This window comes from Montipora foliosa, chromosome 5, assembly GCF_036669935.1.
Source record: "Montipora foliosa isolate CH-2021 chromosome 5, ASM3666993v2, whole genome shotgun sequence".
Classification (NCBI taxonomy): domain Eukaryota; kingdom Metazoa; phylum Cnidaria; class Anthozoa; order Scleractinia; family Acroporidae; genus Montipora; species Montipora foliosa.
Genome location: NC_090873.1, coordinates 15,845,236 through 15,871,310, shown reverse-complemented (window position 1 = coordinate 15,871,310; position 26,075 = coordinate 15,845,236). Strand labels below are relative to the sequence as shown.

Sequence of the window (26,075 nt, the reverse complement as noted above, 5' to 3'; positions counted from 1 at the left end):
GGGGCGAAAAAAAATACGAGCAATGACCAAAATATCCGTGAGTATTATTGTTAAACAAGAGAAAATGAGGGGACAGAGAAGGAGGCTCCCGGTCCAGGCCTCAGGATATGTCATGTCCACGAAAGTTATTTTTAGACGAGCGGAAGTCTTCTGAGACGTCCGCATGCAGGCCAACCTCGGTCCGATGTTTGAAAGAAAATATATGTTCATCAGCCTTCCACGTGCGCCATCATTTTCTCTTTTCACTAAGAACCTGAGAGCGAAGCAAGACTGCATGCGGACGTCTGGGAAGACAGACTTCCCCTAGAACAAAGACTTCCGCTCGTCTAAAAATAACTTTCGTGGACATAACATATCCCGGCCAACGCCTTGAGCCTCCCTCTCTGTCCCCTCATTTTCTCTTGTGTTAAACCTTCAAATAAGAGATTTATTATTCCACGACATAAAAGGTGTCATTTTGCTTCAATTTTATTTGGTAAGAGTGTTTTGAAAAAAATGCATCATCTGTCCTTCAGGGCGCGTTTGGAAGGAAAACACAAAAAGTTAGCCAAAGATCTTTATTTGATTGGATAAACAAAATGACGAGTGACAAGCGATGACAAGCTCAGTTCTCAGGCTTTGCATCGTGTTTAAAACAACTCTGTCACTGAAAAATTCCCGTTCCTTATTTGCTCTGTTCTAAACCGGTCAAAGCGGGACACTACAGTGTAATACCGTCTCATATTTTGCGCGTGTTCTTGACCAAATATGGTAAAATGGCGTGATAGTGGAATAATAATATCAGTTTGTGTACTTTCCGTGTTATAAAGTACCTCCCCCCCCCCCCTCCATGTCAGTCAGTTAAAAAAAAATTGCGTATGTGTACAATTAAGAGTAAGCACGTCCAGTGAAGAAGGGTGTAATTAAATCCTTTAATTCATCCAGAATCTCAGTTTGTACTTGAGAGAATATTTGTGTAAAACCCGTTCAAGCTTACAGTTTATTTCAGTTGTTTTTATTGAATGAACTTTGTCTCTGCGGGTCACGAGAGGACAAGAGTAAAATGCTCCATATTCACGAATGTTAAGTCATGTGAGTCGGCATACATGGCCTCTTTAATTAACGTCAAAGTAAACACATGTATCAAAGCTTGTGGTTTAGATTTCTGAATATTCTAATTTTATTCCGGCATAATATAATTATTTAACATGAATGACAGAAATGTCAATTTTCTGGTATAATTTGCGAATCATTATTTCTGGGAAAAAGAACTTTCTAAAATGTATGTAAAATCGTGTTTTTTTAACATTGCAAAGTACGGAAGATTAAAGCTGGTATTTGGCCCCGATCTACAGTACTTCTCCCACCTTTCTTCGTTTGAAAGGTGACTTTCACACCAGAGGAACACAGCACATTTTTCATGCCATCGTTAAGGTAATGTGTGAAACCCTTTGTGGCTATACGACTCATGGCAGTGTATCTAACACCTGCTCGGAGAAGAACTCGTTTTGAGAAATAAACTACAAACATTTTGTCTTCTTCTCTGGTAAAAAAAGTTCCAGTCTCCTTGGCCAGCATCGTGTCATTCATGTAGAGAAATATAGTGACAGGTAAATTGGCTGCAGATACTATGGAGGCTCCCCAGAGTCGGTAACCTTGCAGAATGACGTCACGATCAGTTTGAAAGTAGATGGAATCAGTGCCGCGTGGCCAACCACCAGCCCACGGCTTTTTGACTCTATTTCGCCAACATTCACAATTCACTGTCAAAAAAGTCAAATTGTAACAATCAAAACTGGGTGAGCACAATCGGCCACTTTCAAAAATACTGTGATACTCTTTAAGTGAAGGTATGATCCTCGCAATGATGAATGTAATTTTAGCCATTGCTTACAAAGGCATAAATAATTCAGGACTTCAACGGTGTTTGAACCCGTGACCTCGCGATGCCGGTGCGATGCTCTAACCAATTGAGCTATGAAGCCACTATGTTGGGAGTTGGTCGTTTGTGGGTTCAAATGTTCCCGTGATGAATGAATCAACCAAAGAAATGATATATGAAATGAATTTTTCAGGCTGCTCTACGCAAGTGCTAAAGTTGCCTTCATAACTGCGAGGATCATGGCTTCATTTGATACTTCATCTTTTCATACCCGCAGTTCGATGTAGGATTCATTTCATGTATCATTTCTTCCATAATACTCTTTGTTTGCCTTCCAAAATTTTGCATAAGGATTGTTTCCAGTTTCTCTTGCGACTTACAATGGTCCCAAGAGAAAAAAAAACAACTTGATGCTTATGCAAAATTTTCGAGGGCAAACAAAGAGTACTATGGTATTTTTTAACGTGGCCTATTCAAAGTCTTTTCGCCCAAAGAGAAAACAGATGGGCGTGGCAATGACTTCACGGTGATGATGATGATGACGATGATGATCATCAATAGTAATCCAGTTCACACTGGCGCCCAAGCAGGCCGAACATCCCACAGAAACTCAAGTGAACTTGAAGTTTGCTTGAAGGCAAGCGTTCATACAAAATTTCAAGCTAAGCTGCTTAGGGATTTACAAAAATTAGGTTTTATCAACGGAATTGATAATGTAAATTGGCCACCGTACAGAGATTCTAAAAGCTGACGTTTCGGGTGCTTCGCTCTGACGAAGGGCTAACGCTCGAAACGTCACCTTTTAGAATCTCTGTACGGTGGCCAATTTACATTATCAACTCCGTTGATAAAACCTAATTTTTGTATACTACTTCCTCACCGACGCAGCACCACAGTTTCTTTAGAAACTACCCCCTTCATTCATTTGCTTAGGGATTTGCTTGTTCATCCTCGAAACGTTCCTTGGCTTCTTTATAGATAATTCGTTCCTAAGGTTACTTACAAAATAACAAAAGTAAACTATAATAAGAGTTTAAGACTCAAACTGCAATCAGGTTGACAATTAGACTTAGTTTGATGCTTATCTGGTTTGGAAAATTTAAAACGCAGCTTAAAAAGATAGAAATGAAGCGCCAAACGTTTTAACACTGCTGCATGGTGTATTCATCACGTGAACCCGTTTTAATAAAACTGCAAACCTAAAGCTCCCTTAGGGCCGATTTACATGGCACGATTCTTGTGGCACGCGACAAGCTTACGACTGGCCTACAACATGACTTACGATTGTCGTAGCAATTTAAAACATATTTCAAAACTCTGCAGCAATCGTGTAAGTCATGTCCCTCATTCAACTAATTGGTACAACGCATACGTTTTCAAGGGATTGTATTCTCAGTGGTGTCAAAATTAGTGATTTGTAAAAGAATGCAAAGAACATGTGGCATAAAGCCACCAGGCCAACATTTGCATAGGAAAGAGTTGCACCATTATTATCTTCTCCCACAGAAAATGTACAGTCAACTTAACTGGACAATTTATACAGTTGTCACTTTATAGACCTCTGATAAATCCTGGTGGCTTCAACGGGACTCGTGTGAACCCAACAAATTGAACTGCTCTAAACTGAGTGGCGGTTGCATGGTGGAGTGTTACACCGGTATTGCGGTGGTGGTGGGTTCGAGTTTCGTTGAATCCGCCTGAGTTTTTCAGGTGTCTATAAAGTGACTCCATCAAAATACGAGGGTCAATTCCTACTTTCGTCTGTAACCCGCACTTCAAATATACATTTCTGTCAAATTTAGTTTGTTTCGTAAACCAAAACGTGCCATTTTCGAGTCACATCCATTCTCCAAACCAGAGTACATATATCTTCAATTAACCCTTTCACTCCTGTGGGGTTCCCCATTGACGAGTAAAATCGTCTGGCGTTAGACAGAGTAAAATCTATGTGTCACTATTGGGAGTGAAAGGGTTAAGCCTGGTTGTAGTGTGAACCTAAAGTTAAGGTACCATATTGTAAAAACGTGAAATCTGAAAGTATAAGGAACCTCACCTCGTACGAACAAATACCCAGAGGCCTCTGATGACCCAGCAGTGTTCGTTGCAGTACAAATGTACTCTCCTTCGTCGTTTTTGTCAACATTTTTTATGATAAGCGCGCCATCATCCCCAAAAGAGTATTTGTTTCCCCGGAAAAGCTTTTTTGTCTTGTATCGCCATTCAATGGAGGCGGTAGCATTTTCTGCAATCGTGCAGTAAAACACAGCATCATCGCCATCTCCCGCGTATCCCATCTGCTCCGTTGGTGACACCATTGCACGGGGAGGGCACATGTTCTCCTCGGAAACACCGGCTTGTCCAAGGGGGCCTCTTGGTCCTGGGTCTCCAGCGTGTCCCTTTGGTCCCCTCCGTCCTGGGGTCCCGTCCAATCCTGACTTTCCAGACGTCCCCACGTCGCCAGCACTGCCTTCCTCCCCTCTTGGTCCGGTCTCGCCAGGTGGGCCCTGTGCACCAGGGACACCGGGTGGTCCTGGGTGGCCTGTTGGACATACATCTTCAGTTGAGTTGCAGAGTTCAATTGCAGCGGGCTTCAATTGCTCAAAGTACTTGTCCAGTTTATTAAACATCTCCATGGTGAAATTAAGATCAGGAAACTGTTCCGGTGTGTCTCTTCGGTTCCGTACGTTTGAAGTTGCTGAAAGTTCTTTAGTGTCATTTATCTCTGTAATAAGAGTTGAAAAGGAAATAATTTATTAATCACTATGACAAGTCCCCTTGGTTTCTATGTGCGCTCGACGAGGGGTGGCGGTCAGGAATAGGGGAAAGTTAAAGTATACACAAATTTGAAAACAGGGATTTGCTTTCTCCGTGATAGTGACATGCAACGAAAGCGCAAGAAAATACATGTATTCTACTGCAACGAAAATGCACGAATTTGACAATCTTGCGTTTTGGTGTAAAACGTGGCAAGATAATCCCTAACCCTAAACCCAAACCCTAAACCTTTCTAATTAAAGTCCCAACAGTATTTAGCGCAAGGATACTAACTAAGGACACTACAGAAATGAAACGAAATCATCTCAAATCGTTGGTTGGGTGCTAAGGGAATGGGAAAACAGCACTATCCGGAGAAAACCTCTCGGAGTAGAGTACAGAACCAAGAAACATATCCCACATGCCATCGATTGGTTTTATATTCGTTCCAATAAACCTGCCTTTGAGAAAGCAAGTCACTTGAAATAGAACTTTTTGGCTGCTATTTTGTAGTCGCAGTTTAAAAGCGTTATCGGGCGCTAGTTCTTAACATAATAGGGCTCTCCACCTTTTTTGGTTATCAATTTTATCATTTCACGTTTCTGACTCACTGATAGTTGTCCATTTTGGTAGGCGTGATTAAGAGAGTTTTAAGAGATAAACAGATATATCATTCCAGAAAACTATATAAAATTCTGCCTGGAGCCCATCAGTTCCTGGCGTTAGGGTTAGGGTTAAGTTCATTTTCGTTTATCACGCGGGCGCAGTGAGGGTCATTTTTCAAAATGGAGGGCAAGGCTGAAACCCTCTTGGTTTCAACTTCGATCTTACGCTTGCAATGGCGTTTAGAGCTCATATCCTTTAATGCCTTTAAGTATCCTTATTTACCTAAAAGACTTTCACAACTTTAACTCTCTCCTCGGAATTCAGCATCTTTTGCTCAGTTTAAGGAGATATGTTTAAGATATCGTTGTGATCACCATGTGTCAATGTTAAACTATAAATACTTTTGTAGAATGATTCACACCTATTCAAGATTTCTTTATCAGACGCGACAAATTCATTATCGCTAATCTTATATTATATTTGGGCGTGTGAAATGCGAGAAGCAACTCCCAGAATAGAAGTATTTTCAACTGAGTTTCTTATCCTCCTTCAATGCTGCAAAAATAACCTCTTAAAAACTCCTCAAACGGAAAATATAATACTAGTAAAGTCACGTGGGGATCGTAACTGGGATCGTTTCAGTTTTCAATCGCCGCATTTGGCTTGTTTCAATTTCCAGGTCCTTATATTTGGACATTTTTTCACTGAACTTTAATGATATGTTTTTGTTTAAGATTATGATTATGATTATGATTATTATTGTTATTATTATCATTGTCAACATCAAACTCTCAAAATCGCGTCTGTGAAGTCGAGAGTGGAAAGTACTGATGCCACGTTTTCCCCACATTTGTCGCAGTTAATCAATCAATCAAGAGAAATGGGTGTGAACTCGTGGCTTAAAATGCCCCTAACCCCAAAATATTTTTTCGCTAAAATGAATCTTTGCACCTGTTCGAAACGCATTGCGGCCATTTTTTCATTTTTCTAACAAATCCTGTCATTTTATAGGCTTCGAAAGTTGCGAAAATCAAAGGATCTTTTGTTCACGACCGAGTCAGAAGGGGAGTGGGTCTATTCCTGATTTGACGTCACAAACTGATTTACATTGCATTAACTCTTTGTAAAAATGCATGCAAAGTAGATTGTGACGTCAAATCAGGAATCGTTCCACTCCCCTTGTGACTCGGTCGTGAGCAAAAGATGCTTGGATTTTCGCAACTTTCGAAGCCTATAAAATGGCAAGATTTGTTACAAAAAGGAAAAAAATGGCCGCAATGCGTTTCAAACAGGTGCAAAGATTCATTTTAGCAAAAAAAATATTTTGGGGTTAGGGGCACTTCAACAAGCCTGTGCGTTCCTGTCATGCAAGAATTAGGGGTTCGTAGCGCAGATACACGATGGTGTTCGCAACCTACTGACCTCACTTATCAGCAAGATTGCAAGAATATTGAAGTTGAACCACACTTTCAAACTCTTAACAACGAGCAATTCCATCTCAGAAGCGCCGTCACAATCTCAGAGGCAAGATTGGACATAAAAGCAGGGGATTTCTGGTCACGAGGAGTTACTGCATTTTTCAATGTCCGAGTGACGCATGTTAATTCCAAGTGCAACCAGAGCAAGCCAACGTCCACAATTTTCAAAGAGCAAGAGGATGAGAAGAAGCAGAAGTATCAAAAGCGAGTGTTAAATGTTGAGATGGGGTCGTTTACACCTCTAGTATTTGAAACAAATGGCTCAGAACATTCCTGTCCTTTGAAATTTTAAAATCAGTGCTTACAAGTGTCGGGTTCAAGGACACCTTTTCACAACAGAGGTGACTTCATAGACGACTGCCGCGTAAATGTCAATGCAGCAGATATACATTAGATTCATTTCTATTCGGGCAGTTACTCCCTCTAGAGAGCGAGCCATGTACGAAATTTTCTAAAAAGGTTATTTGTTAGCAGAGAAAAATAAACAATTAAATTATTTATTTATTTACTTATAAAAGGACGTAAAAGCAGCAATTTTGTAACAATTTTAATGAAGAGAACAAGACTTTTAAATTTGAAAACAGACGTGTTTCGGCAACTCCTGTACCATCATTAGTTTGTGGATGGAATAACAATGAAATACAATATATAGCGGAAAATTAAAATAGCAATGGTGTGATACAACAACTGATTACAAAGAGAGATTAAGATTTACATGAAACAATTGTTGATTTAGGGAGGGTTTCTCCCAATGAATGTGCAATGCCTCCTTGATTTTTAATTGTGTCCGTGTTGTTGCTTGATCTATGACAACAAAGCATTCGCTCGAACAAAGTGCCCGACACCCAGGTGACTCCTGTAAATGCTTAAAAATGTGAGAGGCCTTATCCATATTTAAGTGCTCGTTTATGTGTGTGCAAATGTGTCGGGAAGTCTCGCCAACATAGCAGGCACCGCAGCCTGCACAACTAAATCTATAAACAACGCATGATTTGAGCTGGACGTCGGGCACTTTGTTCGAGCGAATGCTGTGTTGTCATAGATCATTTATTTATTTATTTATTTATTTATTTATTTATTTATTTAGCTACTTTTGGTGCCTTTTAAAAATCCAATTTTAACAGAATTTTAGTGTACAATAGTTAAAATGTTAGCAAATTTGTAAGATGTTCTATAGGATGTTTTATTATTATTATTATTATTATTATTATTATTATTTATCTTTCGTATTATTACTGTAATTTTAGAAAGTATTAGCCTTAACCAGTTTGAGTTATTCGCTATAACATATTTTACTCATGTGACAGCCCTTTTTAGGAAGTTATTGTTGTTGTTATTATTATTATATGTAGATTTTGCCGAGCCTAAAAGAGGAGCTCCCGTTTCTAGTCCCAGATCAAGCAATGCAGTGTATATGGAAATAATTATGCTTCTGCATAAAGTACAAAATTATTCGTCATTAGTTTATACAGTTTACAAACATATCTGAGATGACAGCAGTAAACAAACAAGCCTTGCAAACAATAACCAACAATTCTAATTTTAAAATTAGAATTGTTGAACACTGATCGCCAAAAGAGCAGAAAATAAGTATATATATAGTTTTCAAAAATTGTAACGGTCACTTTTGAAAATGTATGTGGACTAGCATACGAAACGTCAAGTTCTATAAAAAATACGTTGGAATACAATGTTTACAGCCTCGGGCAAAACCTGTTGAGACACATTACAAGAATACCTATTTTTTTGCACTCACCCTGACAAAAATGCTTACTGTCGCAAATTAAAAGACTGTTTCCCTCCTCCCCTATTGCAATGTTGTTTGCGGTAATGCAAGAAATGCACGCTTGAGCTGCTAAGCAGAAACAACATTGCACCAGGGGTGGGGAGAGGGCGAATATGTTTCTTTTGGACACGATGGTACCATGGCGCAAAATTGAAAGCTGGATTGAAATGTCTCAACAGTTTTGTCCGGGGTTGTTATCACCGCTGTTTGTGTTATTTTCTTATATGTCATCGATTTTTGTTACAAAAAGCCTGTAGTCGTCTTCTGTGAGCTCAAAGACATCTATATGGCTGTTTAGATAGCAAAACCTCAGCAAATACCTACGCGACAGCATTCTTGGCCGTCATTTTAATATCGTGTCACGAAAAACCCTGTCAAACGGAAAATGTGTGAAACGATAAGTCTTATCTAAGCGTTATGATTGGTGAAGGAACCAACTTAAAAAGTTCTTGTCAGTTTGGACGGAACTGAGACACTCCATAATATGGTTTCTGGTGTAAAACTCCACCCGATGGGCTTTCTCTGACCAACTGTGGCAATGTTTTCCACCAAAGTAAAAATAAATCTGAATACTTGCATTCATTGTTGATAGGTGAGGAAGTGTATATTCTGTGGATCAGCGCCTGAATCATTGTACCTAAATAATTTTTCTATATACCTGCCCTCACTCCCGAACTTTTTGGGACAATTTTGAACTGTTGAGATTTTCATTTGATGACGTAGCTGGTATTCTAACAGGCTCCTGCCAAACAAGTGAGGGTCCAAACTTAACTATCTGCTTATCAAGTGAAGCTATGATCTTCGCAGTTTGAACACAATTTTTGCAATTGCGTACAGAAGCTTGAAAAAATCAGGACTTCAACGAGATTTGAACCCGTGACCGCGCGATACCGGTGGTTAGAGCGTCGCACCGGTATCGCGAGGTCACGGGTTCAAATCCCGTTGAAGTCCTGAATTTTTCAGGCTTCTCTACGCAATTGCACGCAAGAAGGAAAGCAGTGCTCATTCTTTCTAATTGGTAACCCGAAAAACCAGCCCTGTATAATGAAAGTGCCTTCCTCAATTATTATTAGCGTTTGAGGACTACAAGCAAAGAAAAATGGGTATAACGAAGGAATAAGGTTTAATTTGAGAGTCTGCATCTAGCTTTCTGGTCCTGGCTATATAAAAACCGTGACCTGGGATGTAAAAAAGGAGTATTGCTAGTGTAGTAACTGACGAGCGGGAACACTAAAAATGTCAGCTTTTTTATGAAAATGGTGTCGGGCTAGGTCACATTTAGGACAAATTCAAATGTGAAACCTTAAGAAGTACTTCTCCAACGTCCTCTGCAAAGCTCAGCGTCGAACTAAAAATCTTGGATAGCGTACCAAATTAAAACCTCAGTTTTGTATTTCTAGTTGATGTCACGTCAAATTGGCTCAGCTTTCTTTTTTCTTTCGTTTGTCTTGAGCTTTATGCGAACAATATTTATGACCATCAAAATCTGGCAGAGTATTAGCGGAAATCCTTAGTTTTTAAGATGAAATCCTTGTCGGTAACCGAATGCATACATATCCATCTCTGTAAGGAACAAATAAGAACACCCCTTCCCCAGTCAAAAAAAGTTCTTTATGGAAAGCCGGGATGCAATAGGTTTGAGCTGCGAGAGGATCTTTTTGCCCTTAGGAAAAGCAAATGAAAAAACTTAAAGCTCTTACCTTGTGACTCCGGACTTCTTCCTTCGAGTTCTTGCGGTGAAGTGTGCTGAAGACACTGCTCCTTCAGCTTTGTCAATTGATCTTCTAGCGCGAAAAGGTCCTTGTATTCCTCTTCATTCTTTACCCACAGAAATGCACAGACAAAGACGAGGATTAGGGAAACATACGAGGGCTTAATTAAGGGAAGAAACAAATGGACTCGATGACATGTTGAGGAACACTTCTTCTTCTTCTCCATGTTGCCCGGTCCTTTATCCTTCGTGACGCTTCGGATGTAATTCACCATGGGATAACGTCCAGTCCTTGCGGATTTTTAACAGGAGACTTACTTATATTATGGCTTGTCAAAAGAGCGTATGGAATGACGAGAGCAGAAATATCGTCAATTAAACAATTATCGCCGAAGATCACACGGCGCTTTATTATATTTGACCAACATCAAACGGAAAGGCGACATTGACGGTATTAGAGGCATGTTTCCAATCATTCTGTCTACACCGCCCTTCGAGCTTTGTTTAGTGCTACTGGGTTGCCTTTCTCCATCCAAAGATGTCAAAGAAATGGGCACACGCAAAGGTGTGTAAAAAACTTCACGGTACAAGAGCCTAATTAATGGAAAAACGAAGGGACTCGATAAGACAATGATGAGATCTTGGAATCTGTTTCCATCATTTTTTATCTTTCCCTAAGCCCTGGAGACAGTTCTCCAAGCCGTACTGCTAACGGAAGTTTACAACAAAGAATCACTCATATCATGTTCTTGTCAAAGTAACAGATGAAACGCGGAGAGCAGAAAAATCGATGAAGCGATTAACGTCGCTGAAACTTTCAAACAGCGCGTTTACGTATTTTAACCATCATCAAACAGAAAATCGACGGGTTGACAGTAAACATGATACATCCGGCGATATTAATTGGATTTTCCATATCTTCTCGCTTTTTCCTTGTGCATACTGTGCATGGAAATGACAGGAAGAATCATTGAAGATGCAGAGGACATCACAGAAAACTGGGAAAGCAAGTTCCGTGTGCATGTTCATTGCTCTCGTCTAAAATTTGGCAACTCGACACCAGAGACTTTCGCCATCAGCCAACTCGCCACTCTTTACTTAGAGTTTGTCGAGTTGGCTGGGTGTGAATTTTCTTGATGGCGAGGTGAACATAACCCGTCCGATATGAACGCTGTACAGAAAAGATTCGATAGGCCGTAAATTCCTCGACACTGTACCGCAACCTCGATTTTATTCCGGGTATTAGTTTCCTCTAATAATCATGATTTCATCCAAAATTTCGGAACCATGGCATTACCACAAATGCGTTGCTGATGCTAATGAAGTGTACCAGCAAAACCACAGTATTTAGACCTTAAAAGGTCTCGTCATAGGTTCGAGGCGTCACTTTTTTAAAACGTTCCTATTTCGCCAGTATTTATGCTATGAGAATAAAATAATCATCATTTTAATGCTCCTTTAATGTAGTTTTTAATCTGAAAACGTGTTCTTTTGCTTAAACGGTATTTTTTCTGTTTGGCTCTCAAAGCAAAAACGGGTAGTCTTATTCTAAACGCGTAAGCTACAAGCAATTTCTTTTTTTTTTTCTGAAACTTTCCTAAGCAGTCGATTTTGAGGTAAATTTTCAGCTAAACAGTGTCGGCAATTTTTGATACATTGTGTTTTGAATTTTTTAAATCTTCTATCAAAGTTAAAACAACGTTTTTGGCCGGGAATTTGGACAAAGAGTGGCATAAAATCAAAATAGGTCAAAAAATTGAAAACACTGACATCGTTTGGTACGTCGTACTGTATTGAAATAGTCCTGGAAATTTAAGCTGGATCGGACAAATTCTATTTAGTAGCTCCGAAAATAGGGCGACTCTAAGGCTGAAATTTCGCTCCGCTTTAGCATCAGGTTTTTCGCGGGAAACCGCAAACTACGGTTTTGCAGTTTCAGGTTCCTGGCTTTCGAACTTTAGCAAGGAGTTCGGCTTGATGCCGCCATGTTGTTTTTCTGTCAAGTGGAAGTGTATCTCTTTGATCGCCCAAATATATAAATACTTCATTCATTCGAGTTCAAAAATCTAACTAGCACATAGAATGTGGATATTGAAAGCTACTTCGTGCTTTTAAACGTGAGGCTGTACAATTTTTTAGTGGCAAAAAACCTTGCCGTCAGTTACTTACCGCTGGAGGCCTTCTCGGCGGTTAAAACGTGAACTGCAAACCGCGAAAGCGACGGCAAGACCTTGGTCACGTGATATTTTGCGGTTTGCGGTTTCCCATGAAAAACCTGATGCTAAAGGTCCCTGCTATAAGTGTGCTTCTTCGGGCCTTTTACAAAGTTAGATGGACTTAAAGTCTTTTACAAATGATTAATATCGATACTCTAAATCATAATGTTTATATTTCTGCAAAAAACGATTTTCAGAAATTTCATATCATCGAACCCATGACGAGACCTTCAGCAAAGACGACGACGACGGCTACGAGAACGCCACAAAATAATAGGTTTCATCGATGAACAGAAACAACGGTTTCGGTGACTTTTCGAGATCACATGAAGAGTGGAATCTTTGAGATCTTCGTGTATCGAGAGTTCCCGTGTTCTAAAGTACCCCCCCCCCCCCTTCCTTCTAAGTTGTGTAAAAATATTTGCGCATGCATAGAACAGAGTGAGCACATCGAGTGAAGATTACGGATGTGAAAATGCGTTTAATTAAGGCTTTCCACAAGTTTCTCGAGATTTTCCAAAAAGTTGCCCGAAATTTCTGAAAACGTTGCTCCAACGTTGCTCCAAAAAAGTCAAAAGTTCCTTTTTGTAACGAAAGTTGCCTAAAAAACAAAAACTTTTTTCTTTCTCTTCTTTTATTTGGTCTGATGCAAAAATATGCAATCCGTACAACAAAAGTAACATTTCTAGGCATTTTTGTGCAATTTTGCGTTGTAACCATAATAAATAAATAAATTTGTTCACAAACAAATGTTTTCTGGAGTACTTAGTCTTGCACCGGTTCTGCGCCTACCCTCAAAGAATCTGAATGACCCTCGTCACCTGAAACACTCGAATCAGCTTCGTTCGCCATTTTGTATTTTCTTCAAAACACCGCTGACCTAACAGCCTGGCTGCGTGGATTTTTCGCCCATGATTTGCCCCAGAGACGAGGAACTGCTCCTTTTTCACAGGAAATTAAAAAATTGTCTACTGAAACACTGTGAATTATGGAAGCATGGCCAATTTAAGCAGCAAAAGCTGTTCCGATATCTCAGAGTTCGTAGAAGACTAGAAATTTCTGAAAATGCAAAACGTTGCCCGAAATACGAAAAGTTGCCAAAACGTTGCCGAGCGACTTGTGAAAAGCCCTACGTTTATTCCTTCGGAATATGTGGGAATACAACAGTTTGTACTTGAGAGAATATCCGTGTGAAACCCGTTCAAGATTACATTTTATTTCAGTTGTTTTAATTGAATAAACGTTGTCACTGCAGCTCGCGACAGGACGAAACTAAGATGCTCCACATGCAGAAGTGTTGAGTCCTTTGAGCTGGCATGGCTTCCTGAAGTTAACACATGTATTGAAGCATGCTGTTTAGATTTTTGAATATTCTTATTTTATTCATAATATCATTTTCTACCACAATTACTTGTAATCTCGCAATCTGATTGGCTAATTTTCCGTTGTCAATAAGAGTCTAGACAACGCTGTACGCGTCATGCTCGTGTCAATTTGTCACGCAATGTAATAGCCAATCAGCAACGCCTATTTTGAGAAATAAACCAATCGTATTGCAAGAAAGTTATAGACAACGCTTTATCTTTCTTTGTGTCATGATTTTGCTCACGCTCTGAAATATAAATTTTCTTCAGCGTTGAACATTGTGGTAAAAAAACAAATCGAACGTGGTTCAGCGTTGTCTGTACTCCTATCGACAACGATATTCGTCATCACAGTGGTCAAAATGTTGTGGACTCACGAGGCGCAGAACCACTCTCGATTTGTTAAATTGAACATGAATGTCGGAAATGACATCTTTCCATTATAATTTGCGAATCATTTTTCCTGGTAAAAGAGACGTTATATACTGTGTTTAAAGTCGTGGAATTTTTTTTAACATTGTAAAGTACGAAAGATTAAGGCCGGTATTTGGCCTTTATCGACAGTACTTCTCCCACCTTCCTTTGTTTGAAAGGTTACTTTTACCCCAGAGGAACACAGCACATTTTTCATGCCATCGTAATGGTAATAAGTGAAACCTTCTGTGGCTATGTGACTCATAGCAGTGTATTTGACACCTGCGCGGAGAAGAACCCGTTTTGAGAAATACACTACAAACAACTTGTCTTCTTTTCTGGTAAAAAAAGTTCCAGACTCCTTGGCCAGCAACGTGTCATTCATGTACAGATATATAGTGACAGGTAAATTGGCTGCAGCTACTATGGAGGCTCCCCACAGTCGGTATCCTTGTAGAATGACGTCACGATCAGTTTGAAAGTAGATAGCATCAGTGCCGCGTGGCCAACCATGAAACCAAGGCTTTTTGACTCTATTTCGCCAACATTCACAATTCACTGTCAAAAAAGTCAAATTGTAACAATCAAAACAGGGTGAATACAATAGGCCACTTTCAAAAATACCATAGTACTCTTTAAGTGAAGCTATGATCTTCGCAGTTATGAACGTAAGTTTAGACATTGGGTAGAAAAGCCCGAAAAATTTAGGCCTCCAAAGGGGTTTGCACCCATGACCTCGCGATGCCGGTGCGACGCTCTAACCAACTTAGCTATGACACCACTGATATCGGGAGCTGGTCATTTGTTGATTTAAATGTTCCCCTGATGAATGAATCGACAAACGAAATACTAGTTATAATAATAATAATCAACTTTATTTAACGAGGGTAACACGGGACAGTATATGATATATGAAATGAATTTTTCAGGCTTCTTCTCTACGCAAGTGCTAAAATTGCGTTCCTAACTGCGAGGATCATGGGTTCACTTGATTTCATACCCGCAGTTGAACATATGATTCATTTCATATATCATTTCGCTCACAATATTCTTTGTTTGGCCTCCAAACTTTTGCACAAGCATTGTTTCCAGTTTCTCTTGGGACTTACAATGGTCCCAAGAGAAAATAAAAACAATGCTGATGCAAAATTTTGGAGGGCAAACAAGAAGTATTATGGTATTTTTGAACGTGGCCTATTCAAAGTCTTTTCACCCAAATAGGAAACAGATGGGCGTGGCAATGACTTCACGGTGATGATGATAATGATGAAGATGATTATCAATAGTAATCCAGCTCACACTGGGGCCCAAGCAGGCCGCACGCCCCACAGAAACTCAAATAAACTTGAAGTTCGCTTAAAGGCAAGCTTTCATACAAAATTTCAAGCTAAGCTGCTTGGGCATGTGCTTGTTCATCCGCCGCACTTGATTGACATCCTATCTATCCAATAAACGTTCCTCGGCTTCTTTAGCACGAAGACACACTATAAAAGGCATGCGCCTTAGGCACATGGAAATGATTTATCAATCAACTCTGGACGCAACCGAGAGCTCCTTATAGCAATGCGTCCGTAATATGTCATAAAATGTTATCTGTCGTTCTTTTTTATTCCCCAGTCCCTTTTTTTCACGCTAAAAATCTCTTTTCGGGCTTTCGTCCTTGTGTTGCTGTTTGTTGATCACCATCTTGGATAATTGATCAGTCGTGCTTGAATGAATTCGAACAACAGCAGTCCGTGAAGCGCCCCCTTTTTTAGTGCGTCTTCGTGTTTAATAGATAAATCCTTCCTAAGGTTACTTACAAAATAATAAAAGTAAACTATAGTAAGAGTTTAAGTTCACACTCACACTGCTATCAAGTCGACAATTAGACTTAATTTGATGCTTATCTGGTCTGGAAAATTGTTAATGCAGCTTAAAAATCTGGAAATCAAAGACCCAACGTGATAGTATCTCCATCACGGGAACCCGTTAATAAAACTGGAAACCTAAAGCTTCCTTACGTCTCAAATAAGAATTCAACTAACACAAAGCATATCTTTGCAAGAGATGTGTTCTAAGTGATTTCAAAATCAGTGATTTGAAAAGACTGAAAAGAACATACGGCATAAAGCCACAGGGCTAACATTTGCACACGAAAGAGTTGCATTTTTCTTTACTCTTCTGTGCATTTTTACCGTTCCTATCTTCAACCATGCAGCAACGGGACTCGAGTGAACCCCATTCTCGTCACCAGAGCCTTGGATCGATCCAAGGCTCTGGGAAACTTTATGTGGGAGAACATGCGCCGTAGGGTTCATATAGGCAAAAATTGGCTATTTGAACCTTACGACGCCTGCTAACTCCTCGCGCTAACATGTATGCACCAGTCAGATACGCTTTTCATTTTTCTCTACGAAAACCAATGAGAAGACACTTTGTTTCAGGGTCGAGATTGGCCGGAACCCAACAGTTTGTATCGTAAACCGAATCGTGCCATTTTCAAGTCACATCCATTCTCCAACCAGAGTAAAAGTATGTCTGATTGTCAGCCTGGTTGTAGTGTGAACCTAAAGTTAAGGAACCTCATTGTGAAAACGTTAAATCTGAACGTATAAGGCCCTCACCTCGTACGAACAAATACCCAGAGGCCTCTGATGATCCAGCAGGATTCGTTGCAGTACAAATGTACTCTCCATCGTCGTTTTGGCTAACATTTTTTATGACAAGCGAACCATCATTCCCGAAAGAGTATTTGTTTCCCGGGAAAAGTTTTTTCGTCTTGAATCGCCATTCAATGGAGGCGGTAGCATTTTCTGCAAGCGTGCAGTAAAAGACAGCATCATCGCCATCTCCCGCGTATCCCGTCTGCTCCGTTGGTGACACCATTGCACGGGGAGGGCACATGTTCTCCTCTGAAACACCGGATTGTCCACGGGGGCCTATTGGTCCTGGGTCTCCTGCGTGTCCCTTTGGTCCCCTCGGTCCTGTGGTCCCGTCCAATCCTGACTTTCCAAGCGGTCCCAGGTCGCCAGCACTGCCTTCCTCCCCTCTTGGTCCGGTCTCGCCAGGTGGGCCCTGTGCACCAGGGACACCGGGTGGTCCTGCGTGCCCTGTTGGACATTCATCTTCAGTTGAGTTGCAGAGTTCAATTGCAGCGGGCTTCAATTGCTCAAAGTACTTGTCCAGTTTATCAAACATCTCCATGGTGAAATTAAGATCTGGAAACTGTTCCGGTGTGTCTCTTCGGTTCCGTACGTTGGAAGTTGCCGAAAGTTCTTTAGTGCCATTTATCTCTGCAGCAAGATTTGAAAAGGAATAATTTATTAATCACAATGACAAGTCCCCTTGGTTTCTATGTGCGCTCGGGGAGGGGTGGCGGTCAGGAAGCGGGGAAAGTTAAATTATACACAAATTTGATAACGGGGATTTGGTTTCTGCGTGATAGTGATATGCGACGAAAGGGCAAGAAAATACACGTATTCTACTGCAACGCGAACACACAAATTTGAGAATCTTGAGTTTTGGTGTAAAACGTGGCAAGATAAACGCCATTGCAAGCGTAAGATCTAAGTTGAAACCAAGATGGTTTCAGCCTTGCCCTCCATTTTGAAAAATGACCCTCACTGCGCCCGCGTGATAAATGAAAATGAACTTAAAACTTCCTTAAAATCTCAACCTTATTTAGAGCAAGGTCACTAACTGAGGACACCACAGAAATCAAATGAAATCATCTCAATTCGTAGGTTGGTTGTTAAGAGGAGGGGAAAACAGCACTACCCGGAGAAAAACCTCTCGGACTAGAGTACAGAACCAAGAAACATATCCAACATGCCATCGATTGGTTTTATATTCTTTCCAATAAATCTGCCCTTGAGAAAGCCAGTCAGTTGAAATTACAGCTTTTAACCGGTTTGCGATAGATTTGGCTGCTATTTTGTAGTCGCAGTTTAAAAACGTTATTGGGCGCAATTTCTTAACATAATAGGGCTCTCCACCTTTTTTGGTTATCAATTTTATAATCCCACGTTTCTGACTCACTGGTAGTTGTCCATTTCGGTAGGCTTGATTAAGGGAGTTTAAGAGATAAACAGATGTATCATTCCACTGAGTAAACTATATAAAATTCTGCAGGGAGCCCATCAGTTCCTGGCGTTTTGTTGGAGCTCATATCCTTTAAGGCTTTTAAATATCCTTATTCACTTAAAAGACTTTCACAACTTTATCTCTCGCCTCGGAATTCAGCATCTTTTGCTGATTTTAAGGAAAGATGTTTAAGATATCGTTGTGATCACCATGATCAATGTTAAAACTATAAATACTTTTGTAGAATGATTTACACCTACTCATGCAAGATTTCTTTATCAGACGCGACAAATTCATTATCGCTAATCTATAGCTGACTAATCTTACACCATTTATTAGTGACTCTTCTCAAGGTTTGAAAAATACTTGATGCTTTTTTTCCCCTTTCGTTGTACTATATCTGCATTTTGCTCTTAGAATTGCACCTTTCGTTTTAAGGCCCAGTAATACGGGCAACATTTTTCCTGCAACTTGTCGCGCAACAATTTTGCGTCGCAAGTTGAGATGGTTTGTTGCGCATATTACCACCATTTCTTGTTTTTTATGGCGTTGTATCCTCTATTAAATCTCTACAAAATACAGTAAAAGGCATTCTTTCTCAAAAAGCTAACCACGACAACCTTGTGTCTTTCTAAGAGCTAAAAAACCAAATAGGATAGCTTATCAGAAACATGTCAGTTTTAAATAGACAAGTCCCAATAAGACTCGAAATAAACGGCTTGCAGAGTACAATATTATTTGCTCTGATTCGATCAAGTGGAAAGCCGCATATAACCTCCCATTCCGCTGTACCAAAATATCCCAATTAATTCAGTATTTTTCAGTTTAAACTCCTTCATAAGCTCCATAAGCTGCGGTAAGCGCGGTTTTAAGATCTGACAGATCTTCTTGTTTTTTGCGTTTTGTCGGCGAGCTGAACCAGACTTCCACTCGGCCACATAGTCAGTGGGACTTCCAGTCACGCAACTTAGGATGTTTATTCGCCAAAAAGTTGTTAAATCGTTAATGTACTTAAAATTTTATGAATATAGTCCGCTCTTTATTTAAATATATATATATTTTTTTGTGTCTTATTGAAATATGTAATTGAAACATGTAATCGTGACTGACGGTGCAATCGGAGATTTGACAACGGCTATAAGTAATGGTGCAATAACTTTGTGTGCAGTAGTTGTTGTCAGTTTGTTGTGCTACAGATTGATCAAGTGATTTTGGTTCTATAGTCATCACTGAATCAACAAGGACCGCTTTGGAATGTGTACTACGTTGCGACTATAGTGGTAAGAAAACAGATAAAATTTAGTTTTGTTGGTGAGCAGACCCAAAATTCTAGTCGGTCATATAGTCAGTGGCACTTCAAATTACGCAACTTATGATATTTACCGGTATTCGCCAAAAGCTGTTAAAACGTTAATGTACTTAAAATTTTATGAATATTCCCCTCTATACTTAGTACAAAATATATTGCCTTTTTGTGTTATTTTAAGCGGTTGATTCGAAACGAGTATTGAATACATAAAAGGTCATTATGTCATCCATGGAATGTGTCGACGTTTCAACTTTCATTGGTAGGGAAATAACCACCGTACTAAAGATAGCCGTGGATAACGTAATTCTTAAATTACGTGACACGTGTGACTACTTTGCTAGCCCATTACTCGTGTAGAAAAACAAATAAATTTAATCGTTACTTTTAAGAAAGAAAGCTGTAAGTTGTGAATAGTGTTATCGTATCATTCATACTCATACATATCCCGAAGAAAGTTCCATTACGTCATCGGAGATTTTACAACGGCTACGACTGATGGTGCAATCGGAGACTTCACCTCGGCAATAAGTGATAGTGCAATAACTTCGTGTGCAGTCGTTGTTATCAGTTATTTTGCTACAGATTGTTCAAGTGATTTTGTGTCTATAGTGAATCAACAAGGACTGCTTTGGAATGTGCACTACGTTGCGACTATAGTGGTAAGAAAACAGATAAATTTTTAAAGCGCGGTTATAAGATCTGAAAGATCTTCTTGTTTGTAGTTTAATACTGAATGAATCATCTAGATAATGGAAGTGTGTCACGGTGGCCGAGTGGTCTAACGCGCTCGCAGATAATCGCGAGGGTTGGTTGGGAAAGAATATGAATTCATCTCGGGGCAGGGACGTTTGGACTTACTGGAGGGAATAAATGTAATTTCGCCCGATCGGAGATTAACTCAATATCCGTGGGGTATGCACATTTGTGACTAAGATAATAAGGTAATAAATGACGTTTCTACTTAAGTCATAAAAAGATTATTCTGACCTCAATTAAGCCCCATTTACACGAGCAATTTTTCCTTGACAAGTTTTCCTTGACAAGGAAAAATTGCTCGTGTAGATGGGGAATAGTGGACAAATTTTCCTTGTCAAGGAAAATCTGGCATGCTAGTTTTTCCTTGACAAGGAAAAATTGTCAAGTCTGAAATTTGCTCGTGTAGATGGACAACAAGGAAAATGTGACAAGGAAAACTTGTCATATTTTTCATTTACACTACCAAGGAAAACTTGTCAAGGAAAACTTGTCAAGGAAAACTTGCTAGTGTGTACAGTCGGCAAGTTTTCCTTGACAAGTGGACTTGTCAAGGAAAAATTGCTCGTGTAAATGGGGCTTTAAGAGGCTAACCTCCATGAAGCGGCCACCAGCGGCCGTGTCATTGCCGGTTTTCACTGTCACGCCATCATCAAAACCAATCAACAAATTAAGTCAAGAATCAAAGAGATAAACGAAGATGAATATTCAAACAGTCTCGCAAAGGTTTTAGGTCTGTGTGATGTTGCGTGCGGGAGATATTCGAAGAAATGTTTTACTCAAATTTAAAGGGCTTTGTATGGAGACGCCATGTTTGTGTCCCTCTGAGGGGCACAAATATGGCGGCCGAAAGCTAACAAAAAAATATGTAATCGAGCTTTGCTACAGGGCTCATAGACATCTATATGACTGTTCAGATTGAAAAAATCTCAGCAAATACCTACGTGACAGCATTCTCGGCCCTCATTTTAATATCGTGCCACGAAAAACTCTATCAAACTGAAAATATGTGAAACGATAAGTCTTCAGCTGTTCTAATAACCTACTAAACAAAAATCTTAAAAGGATTTATTATTCCGTATTTTTTTTATTTTGATGACGTCACGTGAAAACCAACATCGTTTTGATGAGAACGAATTATAAATAACTCAGCTTCGTATGCAAGTTCAACTTGAATTATAAAAACAATAATATTAGAAGTTAGTTCATTCTACAACCCAAGTATAAATCTTTGCGATAAGCAGATAGTTAAGTTTGGACCCTCACTTGTTGGGCAGGAGCGTGTTAGAATACCACCTACGTAAGCAAATGAAAATCACAACAGTTCAAAATTGTCTCAAAAAGTTCGGGAGTGAGGGCAAGTATGTAGAAAAATTATTTAGGTACAATGATTCAGGCGCTGATCCACAGAATATACACTTTCTCACCTATCAACAATGAACAGAAGTATTCAGATTTATTTTTACTTTGGTGGAAAACATTGCCACAGTCGACAGAGAAAGCCGATCGGGTGGAGTTTAAAACCAGAAACCATAGTATGGAATGTCTCAGTCTCGTCCAAACTGACAAGAACTTTTTAAGTTGGTTACTTAACCAATCATAACGTAACCTCGTTCCCAGGGTCTCCAATGAAGGAAAGAAGAGAGATCCTGAGAACAAGGTTGTCACAAGGGTTCTTGTTGCAATAATCAGCGAAATATTTGCCAAATTCAGATAAATCAATGGAGGCCAACCTCTTATCGTGTAGATGAGCCCATACATTCTTTGTCGGAGACTATGTTATTGTTTTGCTTTTACAGACAAACGTTGTCAATATTTAGGGACAATTTCCAGGTGTTTTTTTTAAGACTTGTCAGATATTATTGACATGACCTTGAATGACCAAGCTTTATCCGTTTGAACCAGTCGTAGCGCAGAGAATCCGTCGTAAAAATAAGAGTTTCCTTCTAGGTGTTCAGAGTAGCTCTTTGCACACCCGATGCAAACGAGCGAATACTAAAAGGACAATAAATTTATAGTTAAACTCAGTCGACTTTATAGATTGAGGCTAAGTTTCGTTAGCCTTTGTTTTACCCCTGGTAAACGGGGCATGGTTTATAAAATCTTTTCACAAATTACAACTTTTTTTTACAGAAATCCTTAAAGATTCCTTGATAGATATAAAAAGTAGCGGATAAATGTTATTTTTACGCAATTAGGGGCGGGGTATTCAGCAGTCAAGTTTGGGTTTGTGTACCCTTTATGTGGGACCTTAATTCCCAAAGGAAATAAGATTTCAGTTTTGGATGCGCACGCAAGAAATAAAATGGAAGGAAAGGAGTGCTTACAATTTGCATCATTATCACACCCTCGTTTCTTTCTAATTGGTGACCCGACAAACCAGCTCTGTAAACTGAAAGAGCCTTCCTCGATTATCATTAGTGTTTGAGGACTGCAAGCAAAGACAATGTGGGAATAATAAAGAAATAAGGTTTAATTTGAGAGTTTGCATCTAGCTTTCTGGTCCTGGCTATGTAAAAACCGTGACCAAGCTCTGACGAACGGGAACACTAAAAATGTCAACTTTTTTATGAAAATGGTGTCGGGCTAGGTCCTCTGCAAAGCTCGGCGTCGAACTAAAAATCTTGGATAGCATACCAAATTATATTGTTACACCTGAAACCTTTTGCATTTTGATGTCACGTTAAATTGGCTTAACTTTCTTTTTTCTTTCGTTCGTCTTTAGCCTTAATGCGAAGAATATTTACGACCAACTAAATCCGGCAGAGTGTTAGCGGAAATCGTTAGTTTTAAAGGTGAAATCGTTGTCGGTAACCGACTACATATATTTACATCTCTGTAAGGAACAAATAAGAACACCCCTCCCCCAGTCAAAAACGTTCTTGAAAACCGGGTTGCAATGGGTTTGAGCTGCGAGAGGATTTTTTTGCCCTTAGGAAAAGCAAATGAAAAAACTCAAACTTCTTACCTTGTGACTCTGGACGTCTCCCTTTGAGTTTTTTCGGTGAAGTGTGCTGAAGACACTGCTCCTTCAGCTTTGTCAATTGATCTTCTAGCGCGAAAAGGTCCTTGTATTCCTCCTCGTTCTTTACCCACAGAAATGCACAGACAAAGACGAGGATTAGGGAAACATACGAGGGCTTAATTAAGGGAAGAAACAAATGGACTCGATGACATGTTGAGGAACACTTCTTCTTCTTCTCCATGTTGGCCGGTCCTTTATCCTTCGTGACGCTTCGGATGTAATTCACCATGGGATAACGTCCAGTCCTTGCGGATTTTTAACAGGAGACTTACTTATATTATGGCTTGACAAAAGAGCGTATGGAATGACGAGAGCAGAAATATCGTCAATTAAACAATTATCGCCGAAGATCACACGGCGCTTTATTATATTTGACCAACATCAAACGGAAAGGCGACATTGACGGTATTAGAGGCATGTTTCCAATCATTCTGTCGACACCGCCCTTCGAGCTTTGTTTAGTGCTACTGGGTGCCTTTCTCCATCCAAAGATGTCAAAGAAATGGGCACAGGCAAAGGTGTGTAAAAAACTGCACGGTACAAGAGCCTAATTAATGGAAAAACGAAGGGACTCGATAAGACAATGATGAGAGCTTGGAATCTATGTTTCCATCTTTTTCTATCTTTCCCTAAGCCCTGGAGACAGTTCTCGAAGCCGTACTGCTAACGGAAGTTTACAACAAAGCATCACTCATATCATGTTCTTGTCAAAGTAACAGATGAAACGCGGAGAGCAGAAAAATCGATGAAGCGATTAACGTCGCTGAAACTTTCAAACAGCGCGTTTACGTATTTTAACCATCATCAAACAGAAAATCGACGGGTTGACAGTAAACATGATACATCCGGCGATATTAATTGGATTTTCCATATCTTCTCGCTTTTTCCTTGTGCATACTCTGCATGGAAATGGCAGGAAGAATCATTGAAGATGCAGAGGACATCACAGAAAACTGGGAAAACAGGTTCCATGTGCATGTTCATTGCTCTCGTCTAAAATTTGGCAACTCGACACCAGAGACTTTCGCCATCAGTCAACTCGCCACTCTTTACTTAGAGTTTGTCGAGTTGGTTGGGTGTGAATTTTCTTGATGGCGAGGTGAACATAACCCGTCCGATATGAACGCTGTACAGAAAAAAAATTTGAGGTAATCGTGCAGTCGTTTTTGGGGGTTTCGATAGGCCGTAAATTCCTCGACACCGTACCACAACCTCGATTTTATTCCAGGTATTAGTTTCCTCTAATAATCATGATTTCATCCAAGATTTCGGAACCATGGCATTACCACAAATGCGTTGCTGATGCTAATGAAGTGTACCAGCAAAACCACAGTATTTAACACATTTTGTCAAACGAGAAACCGTTTTTTTTCCGGTTGGATAGCTTTTCTTGTGTGGAGTGAAAAAATAAAGGAAAAGCGTTCGTGGATCTAGGACTTTGGTCTTCTTTTCAAGGTTCTCTTGTCACTAAATCCATCAATGTGATTTCGCAGGGTGCCGGTATTTTTCAGGTACCCCTCATTGTGCCCTGGCTCGCTGTGATAGAGTTAAAAAAAAGGTGCTAAGAAACTTCAGTGAATGGGAAAAGATTTCTCTGTTTGTATGACCGTAACAAAGCAGGTCTCAAACGAAATAGATCTGTATCATTAGTTATCGCACTGACGTCGGTTTACAACCTTTTTTCTTAGACTTCTTACTCCTTGGAGGATTCGAAAATTCTAGCGATGATTGTATGTTATGCAACTCAGAAATCTCACAACAGGCTGCACGCATCAGACCCACAATGATATCATTTTTCAGATTTTCAAGCTGAGAAAATTCTCAACTTACACAATGTCGACGCAAAGAGGAAAAAGAGACATATGATCACGCCTGGACTTTTTCCAACAGATCACGTTTTCTGTCTTGTATTTCTCCGCTGTCAAGTTCAATGGAAGAATCGCGTAAATGCACTGTGGCTGATTATCAACGATAATTACGGAGAAAAAAAGCAAAAAAAAAATGTTAAATTGAAAGGTAGATGGTTCAGCTTTGGCTTACCAAAAATCGTTACACAAGGAGAGCAAGAGAAAATTATGCACAAGCAAGGAAGCACTGCAAAACAAAATTGAAGCAAGCCTCACTTGATGTTTAGAGAGATTAAATAGATATAGAAAACTTCTCTAGTAAAACAAATACAGAAAACCACAGATGCTGATGATGTTCATTTGAAGTGCAGTCTCCCCCCTTCACCCCGCAAGAAATTAAATGCTCTGTCATCACAATGACAATTTTCTGCTCTCCAGCTCAATCCAGTTCGACACATTTTGACAAGTGTGAATGATACAATAAACTTGCCTATAAATTTCACTCCAAGTAAGCCTGAGTCGCAAAGGCTTTGCCGACTGGCACATCGTTGGAATGGCTGTTGAAGTTGTGAAGGATCAGAGGGATCCCAAGCGGTCTTCCAAATGTCACAAAAGCGATTTTCTTCCCTCGGCAAGACCATCGTTAGTTTCGCTTATTTTGATTTTCTTCTGCGGATATCTCTGGATGAAGACTGCAGCAACAAAGGATCATCTGCTTACTGTGGAAAGGCAGTTAGATATGATATCGAAGGAGTTTCAAGCTGGGAAGAGCTCAATACAGCCTACCACAGGTTTTACAGCACAACCTCAGTCAGGTAAAAAACTCATTCTCAACTAAGAGCAATTCTTGAAACCTAATTTTTGTAGTTTTTCCTCCGAGTCTTTC

The 26,075-nt window shown here is 39.8% G+C and overlaps 3 protein-coding genes across 3 annotated transcripts in view; 1 reads left to right on the top strand and 2 right to left on the bottom strand.

The window, feature by feature from the left end:
• Positions 1 to 872: 872 nt before the first annotated feature.
• LOC138002988 (uncharacterized) lies at positions 873 to 10,576 on the bottom strand. Its single transcript, XM_068848942.1, has 3 exons — positions 10,186 to 10,576; positions 3,915 to 4,583; positions 873 to 1,742 (listed from the first exon to the last, which is right to left on the bottom strand). The coding sequence occupies exons 1-3, from the start codon at positions 10,469 to 10,471 to the stop codon at positions 1,282 to 1,284; spliced, it is 1,416 nt and encodes a 471-aa protein (XP_068705043.1). The 5' UTR covers positions 10,472 to 10,576; the 3' UTR covers positions 873 to 1,281.
• Positions 10,577 to 12,967: 2,391 nt separating this feature from the next.
• On the bottom strand, positions 12,968 to 23,626 carry LOC138002987 (uncharacterized). The gene is made up of 3 exons (XM_068848941.1): positions 23,286 to 23,626; positions 16,797 to 17,465; positions 12,968 to 14,748 (listed from the first exon to the last, which is right to left on the bottom strand). The coding sequence occupies exons 1-3, from the start codon at positions 23,569 to 23,571 to the stop codon at positions 14,288 to 14,290; spliced, it is 1,416 nt and encodes a 471-aa protein (XP_068705042.1). The 5' UTR covers positions 23,572 to 23,626; the 3' UTR covers positions 12,968 to 14,287.
• A 1,624-nt stretch (positions 23,627 to 25,250) lies between these two features.
• Positions 25,251 to 26,075, top strand: part of LOC138002986 (uncharacterized) — an 11,078-nt gene continuing 10,253 nt past the window's right edge. The window contains exon 1 of the mRNA XM_068848940.1: positions 25,251 to 26,004. Coding sequence (XP_068705041.1) covers positions 25,743 to 26,004 — 262 coding nt within the window. The 5' untranslated portion in view covers positions 25,251 to 25,742. The remainder of the gene's footprint in view (positions 26,005 to 26,075) is intronic.